This window comes from Chamaea fasciata, unplaced genomic scaffold (assembly GCF_029207755.1).
Source record: "Chamaea fasciata isolate MVZ Bird 193981 ecotype frontalis unplaced genomic scaffold, bChaFas1.0.hap1 SCAF_2, whole genome shotgun sequence".
Classification (NCBI taxonomy): domain Eukaryota; kingdom Metazoa; phylum Chordata; class Aves; order Passeriformes; family Sylviidae; genus Chamaea; species Chamaea fasciata.
The window spans coordinates 111,376,540-111,388,347 of NW_027094087.1; the positions used below are offsets into that span (position 1 = coordinate 111,376,540).

An 11,808-nucleotide genomic window follows, 5' to 3' on the forward strand; every position below is an offset into this window, starting at 1 on the left:
AACTGCAAATGTCAAACAGATTAAGGGTGAAAGACATTCTCAAGAAATGTTAACATTGCCATTATAAGATGATGGTTTATTGATCATTTCCATTCTGGCTGATTATAGGGAGTGCTGTGCTCTTTTGTCAGGGCTTGTTCTGGAAGCCCAGAGCTGCAGGGGCTGGATGAAAAGCAATCTATGGGCTTTACCAGCTGCAGTTTCAGATCCAGAGCACCTCTCTCTGCTTGGCAGTGGCCACTGATGCAGTAGATTTAATAAATCTGCTCTTCCTTCTTTCTCCTCCTTAAAACCAAGGTGATCAAACTCAGAGCACATAAATGACAGCTCTTAGAACTCAGTTTAGCCTGCAATGAGTCACTGCCTTTTCTGCTTTCTGAGGGTGTCCAAAAGTCTGCTGGTGGCATAGGAGCTTAAGGCATGAGTCCTTGTTTGAGAATTGGATGTGAGGTGTGAAGTCCCTTTGGAATTACCATTTCCCTTTTGTTTGGACGTGGTGGCAGTGCAGTGACACACAGGTTTATCTCAGGCATGAGAAGGAGCAGTAGCCAAACTGGCTCCAGAACAGAGAACATTCCAGCCCCTCCCTGAGATCTTCTTACTCTTTTCCATGTGTTTGGAATATGTGATTTAACAGTAGAAACAAAGGTTCACACAACATTGCTTGTAGATAATTTGAGATTTATCTCTGTTACCAAAATACAAATTATTAGCATGGGCTTCTGCATTTATACGTGCTTGGCAAAAAATGACAAAGGATGCTGAAGCATGCAAAGAAATCAAAGGCCCTCACATCTTCTTTCTTTCAATTCTAGGCTAATGCTAATGTCACTTTACAATGTGAGTATCAACTTGAAAGGCTTGAAGTACATCAGTGAAAGTCCAGGTTTTATTCCCCTGCTTTGGTGGCTGTTGAATGGTAAGTTGCTCTAAGAACCCTGTAAACTGTGACTTTCAGGATTTCGTAGATTTGCAATAGGTGTTGCAAATAACAAGCCAGAAATTTGTATCTGTAACCTGATTAGCTTTTGACAGAATAAAAGAAAACAGAAAGGGCAAATAGCTGGAGGGAGAAGATGTGTATTTCCCACAAAATTTTTGGCACTGTATGCAATATTCCATTAATGTAAAATTTAAGGGTGGATTTAAGAATAGGGAATGGAGGAATTTGATGAAGTGGTTTAATAAAAAGCCATTTATGTCTTCACATACCAACTTTAAAATAAACCTTAAGGGTTTATTATATGCATATCAGTGAACTACCATTAACAAAGGAAAATGTACACATTTTGGGGGAAGAAGCCAAGCCTGTAACTTCCCTGACCCACTGCAAAAGTGTCTCTTGCTGAAGAGCAGCCTTGTGCTCTAATAGGATTTGGGGCTCCAGGGCTGGAGAGCTATTCCCAGCTATGCCTTTGGCCAGTGCAGGACTCCAAGGACGTCAAGGACTTGTGTTGTCACTGTCAGGTACATGAGTGACATCAAGGCTCTGCTCTTTGGGAGGCTTCAAATCCCTGTGCAGGAGCCAGCAGAGATTGACGTTGGCAGCCTGCGTTGGACTGGGCTGGCAGCTGCAGGGGGACAGAGCTGTGACACTGCCCTGCCTGGGCTGTCTCAAGATTTATGAGGAGATTTGGTGTGCAGATAGGACTGGGGAGGTTAATTATCCCTTCTGTGCTGCTAAAACCTTGCTAAAGTATGACTGGTAAATACCTGGAGCAGCTGAAATGAGAGAGAGATTGCATCTGCTTTCTCCAGACGTTATTTTGATGCTGAATTTTTGAAAAAGCTTTGGGTAGGGTTGGTAAACTGAAAGCTATTTGTGTAGCTCATGGTTCCCTTAACTATTTTACAGAAAATGTAGCTGCTCAAGCTTTTCATCAAATAATTTCCTGCTGTGGAATGCCACAGGCTCTCTCTTCCAAGGTCTCAGGAAATTAAGTAATCCTTGTAAGGGAAAACACCATTTCTATAGGGGTTTTTTAATATATTTCAGCAAAAGTGGGTTCCTCAGGGAACATCAAATACATGGTCTTTTGTTCAGCTGTGCTTTTGAAATTTTAAGTCTTAGTCCAGGTTTTCCTTTTTATTTATGTTGGCTAATACATACAAAAGCTGTTCTAGCAAAAAATACCAACCCAAAACACCCTCAAAGAATCCTCTCTGACTATGGGTTCCCAAATATGCCCTTCCAATTGTTGTGATAAAACAAAAAAGATATAATTTGATGCAGTCTGTTGTCTGAAAAAGGCTCCTAGGTTAAGTAAGAGGGTGAAATGGGAAGCATTCATAATTAATTTGCAGCTACTAATGGAAATAAGAAGTAGGCTACTCTGCAGTTTGGAAGTGCTAATTGTTTGTGGCTGGGTTGTTGAAAGAAGGATGATCATGGCTAATTCCTTGACTTTTTGATAATAAACTTCTCCAGTTACAGCAAGGGAGAAGGTTCTCAGATAAAGCAGTTCTGCAGGTTCAGATTCCTGACTTTGGAGGAAGTCTGCTTACTGTCAGGAGAGAGCTGACTGGTTGGGATATCAGATGAGGGGTCAGATCCAAGACCCCATCTTGTTCCCATCATTTGGTGTGAGATCTCTGTAGTTTTCCACCATTTAATCTATTCCTAAATGTCTCTACTTGGAAAATTCAGCAGCTTCCTCCCACTCCTGCTCCTCTCCTATTTCCCTGACCAGCATCTTCAGGTTCTGCTAGCCAGGATTCAGCTGCTAAACACCTGGAGCTGTTACAGTATAAAGTCCTTTTTTTTCCATGCAGGGGAGTAGAGCACTACCCTGTGCTGGCAGAGTATCCTGGACCTGCTGCCTGCCTGCAGGAAGCTTCTTCAAAGCCTGTTTGGATTAAGGCTTATGACATGACTCAGCTTTCCAGTTTTGTGTGCTTTTATCACCATTCCCACTAAGAGAGGCCTCAGAAATCATCCTCTGATTTATTTTTTTTTATTTTCAGAGAACCATCCTGTTTGCTTTTCCACTGTCATTCTACAAGTGTCCACCACCTCAGCCTGTACATCAGGCCCATCTTTCTCCCACTGCCTTGTATGCACCTGATAAATCCTTCAAATTCCTTCTCTGAGTTCTCAGTCTCTGCCCATCCTTGTTCCCTGAAGAAGAATGTCCTTTCCATTAAATGAAGAGAGAAAATAATTGACTCAGTTGTCTTTATTTCCCTTCGTTGTATCTGAAGCAAAGAGGGGTTTGATTCAAGTTGTCTCACAGCATTTTTGAAGAGACAGAAATGTGCCTTGATGTTAAATACACCGATTGGAAGAGACAGAAGGGAAAAAATCTAATAAAGGTTCTTAAGTACCTAAGTAAGAAGTAAGAATGTTAAAAGTGTCCTACTGTCTTTGGGAAACTTGGATGAGATGGTGTGACTTCATGTTCACTAACAAGAATTCTTAATAGCTCTTTCTGCTGGAGGCTATATTGATGATAGAAGAAAACTAAATGTTTGCCACAATGTTTGAAGATAATGCAGGTCTCTGTAGTTTTAACACTTCATGAGGTGGGGTGTCTTTTTCTTCCTTTTTTTTTTTTTTTTCTGCCTTTTTAAGACTTTCTAGAAGATAGACACCCTTTAATAACCAACACTGATCACTGAATCGTCTGTGTAGGTATCAGCTGTGCCTGCCTACACCTTCCCAGCCTGGTGCCAGCATAAAGCACATGAATGATGACTCAGATTTCTGTCTGTGGAGCAGCTTGTCGGATCAATGGAGTTCTCCTCTTGTGGAGCACCATTTGTTAGCAGAGCAGCTGTTCCCATCTTGGACAAAATAGGCAGCTTTAGTTTCCTCCATCAGCTGCTGTCCCTGTGTTGGTGTCCTGGCTGAGGGTTTCACATAGCTTTCAGATTTAAAGAAGCTCTGTCCTCAACCACAGAAAAAGAAACCTATATCATATTGGGTAGAAATCCACCTGAGATTTGTCAATATTTTTTTTTCTGGCGTTTTCCATCTAAAGATCAATAAGACCTCCATTCTGTATCTCCCAAAGAAGTGGATTGGAACATTACTCTGCCAAGGATCTCTTGAAGAGTAAGAAGTAACAATCAGTTCAGGTTATAATAATAAAGACTAAATTTAATGTTTTTAATTTTTTGATCATGCAGAATCTGCCAGCAAATGAGTGTTGGAGAAAAGGAGTCTAGGGTCTTCTCTACTTTCTCTATTTGGCTGAGGGTTTTTGGTTGGTTGGGGTTTTTTTAACATTGTGTATCTTTATTTTGTTTTTTTCCTACATTCCTTTTCTTTAAATGCAGTTTGAAAAAAAAGTCTCTTTGGATACTTGAGAAAGCATGGAATTCAGACACACTTTGTCAGTGACATTTCTTGTCCGTAGCTGGGAAATTGCTCCAGGTGCTTCGTTAAACAAAACACAGAAAGAGACATAGGACTAATTTTAGATCTTGCCCTTCGGTTTCCTCCACCACAGTTCCATGTGGAAATCCAACCTTGTTTATCCAAATTCTTTGCAAATGATGGTCTCTATTAGAAATGCTTGTATGAAGCACATTCTCACTTTGCTGCCTGCACCCTCAATATTTGCTTTTCATGACTAACTCTGAAGGTTTCTAGTGCCTCGCTCTTCTGTCTGAATTCGTTATGGCTGTGAGAGCTTTTGAAATTTCAGGTTATTTGCATGGCAGCATGTTATTTAAAAAACATCTGGACAAACAGAGCCCTCATATTTATAAACTGATGTCTGTATTAAAACAAATTTTGGTTCCTAAATGAAAACCAGTCTTTCAAGTGCTCAACAATTTCATCCTCTTCTCACAGAACCATAGAATTTGTTGAGTTGAAAGGGACCCATCAGGATCACTGAGTCCAACTCCTGACCCCACAAAACATCTTGAGAATCCCACCATGTGCCTGAGAATGTTGTCCAAATGCTCCTTGAACTCTGGCAGGCTTGGGGCTGTGACAACTTCCCTGTGGAGCTTAATTCGGTGCCCAGCCACCCTCTGGCTGCAAAACCTTCTGATAGCCAGCCTAAACCTCCCCTGACTCATCTCCATGCTGTTCTTCAGCTGATTAAATTAATCTTAAGGAGAGGATTGCCCTTTAAGACCACATCCATTTTGGTAATTGCATGGATGTCAGCTCTGACGCAGAGTTCCCTGAGCCTCAGTTATCTGGGAGGCTGGAATAGAGGCCAGGGCAAGTCTCATGGAATGTTTGCCCTTTTCCATGCTCATGCTTTTCCATACTCAGCTGCTTGCCTGGATGGAGCTCCGGGCTGTCCTTGCCATCTGAGCAGGAGCTTCTTGACAAGGTCCTTGCCCTGCCTAACAACTCATGCAAATTGATGTTCTGTGAGGAGCAGTGTTACCCACCAGCTCTCTGCAAACTCCTGTTCACTCTCATCCTCTGAGTGGAGGCCAGGCAAAGGGGGACTGAATTGCTGCTTCAGTTTGGATCCTGGGAGTCTCTCTCAAGGATTTCCCTGATAAAAGCATAACAAACATGTGTCTGTAGGAGAGTGGGGAATTCTCCTTAGCTGAACTCCACGTGGGAGCAGCCTCCCAGCCAGGGAGGAGACTGATGGAAACCCAGCTGTAACACAGGAGCTGGGGCAAAAATTTTACAGGGAGAAAGTGCATTTGTGTCTGTAAGAATTGGAGCAGCAAAGGTTGGTGTTCTCCCTGCTCCTTCCCCTCAGAGCATTTTTATCATAACATTTCTTGTCTCCTCAGACCTATCAACAGCATAGAAATGTCTGGAAAACTCTGGTGCTGCAGATGCTGCCAGCATTGGCAATGCAAAGGGATCTTACACAGGGGAAGCCGTGGCCGTGGCTGTCTCTGTTGGATATGCTGTGAACACAGGTAGTCTGACAGGTTCATTACAAGGAAGAGCTGAGAGGCAGATCTCTCCTTCCTGCTGGAATCAGAAAGGAATTGAATAGAATTATATCTACAGCAGTGGTGGGAAGCTGTTTGAAAGTCATAGAATGGTTTAAATTGGAAGGGATCTTAAAGAGCATCTCATTCCAACCCCCCTGCTGTGGGCAGGGACATCCTTCCACTAGACCAAGTTGCTCAGAAGATAGTTGGACTCCATCCAACCTGAATTTAAGCACTTCTAGGGATGAGGTATCCGCAGCTTCTCTGGCCAACTTGTGCCAGTGCCTTATCACACACATAGTGAGGAATTTCTTCCTAATATTTAATCTAACCCTCCCCTCTTCCAGTTTAAAGCCATTGCCCCTTGTCTTGTCACTACATTTCCTTGTACAAAGTCCCTCTTCAGCTCTCTTGGAACTCCTTTAGGCTCTGGAGGAGGCTCTAAGGTCTCTCCGAAGCCTTCTCTTCTCCAGGCTGAACAGTCCCAACTCTCCCAGCCTGTCTCCATAGCAGAGGTGTCCCAGCCCTCTGACCATCCTTATGTCCCTCCTCTGGACTCATTCCAACAGATTCATGATCCTTATATTTTGAGCTCAGGCTGGCGGCAGCTCTGCAGGTGGGGTCTCACCCAGGCAGGGCAGAGGAGCAGAATCCCTCCTCCCCTGCTGCCCAGAGTGCTTTGGATGCAGCCCAGGACACCTTTGGCTTTCTGTGCTGTCAGTGCACATGGCCAGATCATATCCAGCCTCTCATCCACCAACTGCCCTCAGCCCTTCTCCACAGGGCTGCTCTCAATCCCCCAGCCTGTACTTGTGCTTGGAATTGTGCCCCAAGCCATGTGCAGGACCTTGCACTTGGCCTTGTGAACTTGTGTGCTCTTGTACACAGGCACAGCTGTAAACAGCGTGCTGACAATAAATCTTGCATTCAGGTGGCCAGGGGATGGTGTGGCCACGTGTAAATTCAGTTCACACAACTCCGAGCCAATTGTGGATAAGCTGTTCAGCACTGATGTAATGCAATTACTTAAACACTGCTGTAGGGGACAGTTCATCTGAGAGCCTGGTGCTAATGACAGATGTGACTAAAATCCCTCCACGTTATCAGCTGCCTTTTGTCAGTGACTGAAAGCCAGTGACATCAAACTGAGCTGGCAGCTTGCAGGACGTCAGCAAACTCCAGCAGTTTCAACACCTTGCTGAAATTACATCAGCACCTTATGATGGTGCTAGGTTTGTGCTACGCCTGTGATCCCGGCTGAGGCAAGCAGCCTTGATTTCTCCCCCTCTTCTCCAGAAATAATGGTGATAGTTTTGAAATTGTAGCTGGAGATGTGTGTGCTGGTGGTGGGGAGGATGTGATGCACTGATTTGATTACAGCTAAAGGATTTTTTTGATCTTGTACAAACAAAATGTTACTCAGCTAGTGTAGAAATGACTAAATCTGGAAGCTGTTGACATAAATATAATGCTGAATAATGAAGATTCCTTACATTTCTCTGAGTGCTTTGTAGACAGGGCTTTTAGAAAACGTCCCTAATGATATTGGAGACAAGAGGAAGATTTCTCTGGTATTTTTTTTTAAAATCCTCTTAGGAAACATGATTATCCTCAATAAGTAGTATTCTCAAAACCACATGTAATCCTCAGGGAGTGTATTTTAAGGCATATGTATTTATTTAACTCAGAACATCTCAGAATACATTCAAAACAATGGCAATCTGAGGTTAAATGTGTATTAAGTCATCTTCTGGTGCAGGATCATTTCCTTCCTTTGCTGGATGCCCACGTGCCTAATCTGTTCTTCATTTGAGTGACTCAAGCTGTTGAGCTTCCCTGGCTGCTGCTGGAGATTCTTCCTAGAACCTCTCTGCTCTTACTGGAAAACATTCTTGTTCATCAAGCTGGAAATAATTTCCTGATCTCCTACAGATCCTCATTTTCTTGGCTCCCCTGCTGAGGCTTCTCCCCTGATCGATTCTTTAATTTCTACAGCCTTTAAACACTTGCAAATAATACTAATATTGATTCCTGTAACAGTATGAGTAACAAAGCGCTTTTCATCTTACATATATGAAGCTTCCCAGCAGTACTGCAAGCCATTAAAAGTATTAGTGGCTTTATTTTGTGAGGGAATAATGTCACACAGAGGAAGATTGTAAATGAACTACATAGATTTCACTCCCCATGGCTTCTTTCTTCTTACCTATTTGAGCTGTAGTTTGTGGCTGCTATTTCCTGTGAATAAATGTAGAATAATCCTAAGAACGGGAAAAGGGAGAAGTGATGTGTGCAGAGTTTGAACACAATATCAGGCAAAAAAATAGGCATTAAAAATGCACAATGTGGAAGGCATGGAGGCAAAGAAGGAATGCAAGGGAGGACAAATTGAAGGCTTTTATATTTTGATTAGGTCAGAATAAGTCTGAAAACCAAAACTTGTACCCAGGTGTTTTTTCAAAAGGATTCTGAAGTGTTGCTGGCCAGGAAATTTGCCATAAACTCTTGCTGTCTGTGAGGCTGAGCTGCAGCATTTCCCCAAGAGTTCTGACTGCTCATCACTCAGAAAGTTGCACCTGCAGGTACTGCTGGAGATGATGATGGAAAGAAACTCCCTAGAGCCTTCAGCCTGGGTGTCAGCAATAAGAGTGGCTGTGCCATGGGTATGCAGCACTAATCACGGGGCTTTTATTGGTTTGACATGTTTAAAATTGTCCAGCAGGCCTAACAGCTAGGATTCTCATGGCACAGAAAAGGAGAAAATGCACTTTGTTTTTTGGGTTTGGACAAGACCTGTGTCCTCAGATTATACTCCACTCTGCTGGTTTTTCTGGAGAAGGAACTTCTCTTTTCTTGGGAGATTAACACTTGATTATTTCCATTTATGATGGAAAATAGGAGGAGAGAGAGAGCGTGCTTGGCTTTTGGGTGTAGTTCAGATGTCACAATCTTTAATATTGTTCTTCAGCCTTGTGTTGTTGGGAATTACTTAAAAATCCCCATCTCAGCAGTGAGTTTCATGCTGAAATCTGCAGTCTTCTTCAGTGTCCATCACATCCTGTTCTCTGCCCCCCTGGGTGTTTTCAACCCTTATGCTTTAATGAATAATTCTCCTCAGTCCTTTTTTCAGGTCACCAGCGTTATGTGTGAAATAAGCCAGGAAAAGGAAAGAACTTGCCTCAGCCCCACCAAATACCTCCTCCAAACTCAGTGCACTCTGGTTCATCACTGCGCTGGTTTTATGCTCCTTCAGTGAGATTTTAGTCTCTCTGGTGATTTTGTGCCCAAAGTGATCTGAATTAATTTTCTCAACCTTTCTGCGCAACCCTTTATCAAAAGCTTGCTGAAGACTAGGTATGCTAATGAAAAACACATTAAAAATGCATGGCACGTGGGACAAATAACTGCTTCAGCTGTAAAAATATATTAGATGTTTTCATTTGGAATATGCAGAATAGGGAAGTCTTTCTACCACATGCTTTTGATAAAGCTGTAAACCGCTAAATGCAAATGGGCCATTGCAAATGATTAAAATGTAACGCTCCTAATGTTTCAGTAATTAAAAATGCATCTTGTGTTCTTAGCAATGGAGTTATTACATGTCTTCCTGGCTTAAGTCAGTCAAAGGTCTTTGATGCATTTCCCTGGCACATTCCTGAGCAGCAGTGCTTCAATACCCATTTCAATTTTCTGCAGAATGAATTAAACACTTGGAAGGTTGATACATGGTTGCTAGAAAGTTTTATAAAAATTAGTATTTTACTGAGCTTTGAGGAAGTCCAAAAGCCTCATATAAAGAGAAATTAAAGGCCTGATGATTTACTGCAGATTTGATTTGTTAGTCTGTTTGTTTTTTAAGTCTGAATAATCATGGGATACAGTTTGTTCTGCTCTTAAATTGGATTGCATCCAACAGTACATCCTGGGTACTGACTGGGTAAATTCAGGTTGATAAATTCCCTGCTTTACAGCAGTTTCAACATCTGGAAAACAAGAGAAAGGTTCCTGGTTCTCTCTCCCTCGCAAACACTGCTGGGCAGAAGCTGCTGAAGGAGGACAAAAATGTGGTTTTCCGGTGTCTTAGTTTAGAAAGACAGGTGTCTGCCAGGGAAAAGCTGGAGCTTCCCTTGGAATGGAGAATGTAAACCCCCTCCCTCCGGATTATTATAATTTTGAAATTAAGGGGCTTTCAGGCAAAGATACGGGAATAGGAGTAACAGTTCTTCACTAGGAATATTAAAAATGTAGTAGTAGAAAAAACCAAATGAACAAAAAAATAAAACCACTGATGGAGTCAGAACACAACCTGACACTCTGTTGATCAGGGTGTTGTAACAGTCCAGTTAAGTCCTCCTGAAGTGACAGATGTGGTTCTGTTGGAGTAGAGAGATCCTGTAGAAGGGTCCAGTAGTGAGATGGGTCCAGTGTTCCTCTGGGGATCCAGTAGAAACAGGCTGTCCTGGTGTTCCAAATCTCAGGTTTTATCCAGGTAGAAATGCTGGGCTCCTCCCAATGGGATGATGTAATTGTATCAGCCATGCAGTAAGCCTCGATGGCCCATTAACTGCAGATATCCCCTGGAGGGAGGATGGGTGGTGGAAGAGATAAAGAACACTGCTCCACCTGGCCCGTTAATAGAAGAGACCTGCCCCCTCCCCACCCCAGAGCCATGAGAGAAAACACCTCCCCATTCGGTTTCAACACATGGGAATAAAATACACCTTGCACTGAACGCAAGACATCAGGCATCTCCCAGAGCCACCCAGCCAGCTCCAAGCAGCACTTGAGCATTACAGCACTTCCTTTATTCCCTGCCTGCGTGCTGCATCCTTTCAGCCCCTCTCCTAACAAACACCTGGATGCTTTTGTCTCCCTGCTTTCAGACCCGGACATGGAGGTTTGCCTGCACGCGCTGCGGCTGCTGCAGTCGGTGCTGCTGGAGCCGGAGGTGCTGGCGCGGGCGGGCGCCGAGGTGCGCCAGACTCTGCCCTTCCAGCGCATCGTCGCCCTGTCCCAGAGCCGCCACGCCGAGCTCCAGGCCCTCGCCAAGGAGCTCCTCGAGGACCTGAAAATATTTGAGTACGAGGACTAGAAGAGCCCCGCGACACCAACTGCTTACGTCTTCCCTGTGTTTTTACGCTGCAGGAGTTGTCGGGCTTGAGTGAAGAAAAACCCACTGCCGAAGTTCCTCTGATAAAATCCTTTTCGGGGATTGGAATTAACCCGTACTTGGGAAAACCTGTTGGGTTTTAGATGCCCAAATAACACCTTGGGTGATCTGGTAGAGATGGGACAGGCTTAATTTCTTTGAGCAGAATGATAGCGGGTTCCAAAATGGTCTGTGGCTTTGTTGTCTATTTGCTGTCTAGATGGGGTAAAAATACTCTCATTCCTTGATAACAGTTCATTGCAGTGGTAAATAATCCTTTTGGGTCCACCCTTAAGAATTACTGTACTGTGAGGAAAACTCTTATGCCATTCATAACTCTTCTGTGTCAGAATGCACCCCAAGTTCCAGGTTTTTATTGTTGTTGTTTCTCATCTCTCTCTCTTTCTATTGTAATAAAAGAAAACTGAAATTCTTTAGCATGTAACGGATTCTGCTTTCAAAATTTGTATTCAGATTCACTCTTAACTGCAAGTCAAGCTGGTCTGTGGCTGCCAGGCATGCTAGAAACTGGGCTATTGTTTTTAGAAAAGCCCTGAGAAGGGAAATAAATTGCTGTTGTCTGTGGTACCCAGTTGTGTGCTGAAGAGGCTAAAAGGAGCTGCCTCTCAGTTGTGAGCAGCATCACATCCCCTCACAACCCTGGGGTTTGTTGGAGTTTCGGAGTACAGCTTGCTTACCTCAGGGGTAAATACAAACACTTGGTGCTGGATATTGGTAGAATTTGTAATGTTTTTAGAAAATAATAGCATTCCTTTCTGTGATGTCAGAAACAG

General features: G+C 43.3%; 1 protein-coding gene across 3 annotated transcripts in view; it reads left to right on the forward strand.

Annotated features, from left to right (window-relative positions):
• HSF2BP (heat shock transcription factor 2 binding protein) overlaps positions 1-11,445 on the forward strand; it is a 31,488-nt gene extending 20,043 nt beyond the window's left edge. For 2 of the 3 annotated variants that reach the window (XM_066177530.1, XM_066177532.1), the window contains exons 7-8: positions 816-919; positions 10,749-11,445. In XM_066177530.1, coding sequence (XP_066033627.1) covers positions 816-919; positions 10,749-10,957 — 313 coding nt within the window. In that variant the 3' untranslated portion in view covers positions 10,958-11,445. Of the gene's footprint in view, positions 1-815; positions 920-2,964; positions 3,145-10,748 lie in introns of those variants that run through there. The other variant, XM_066177533.1, reaches the window with a different exon arrangement.
• Positions 11,446-11,808: the final 363 nt, after the last annotated feature.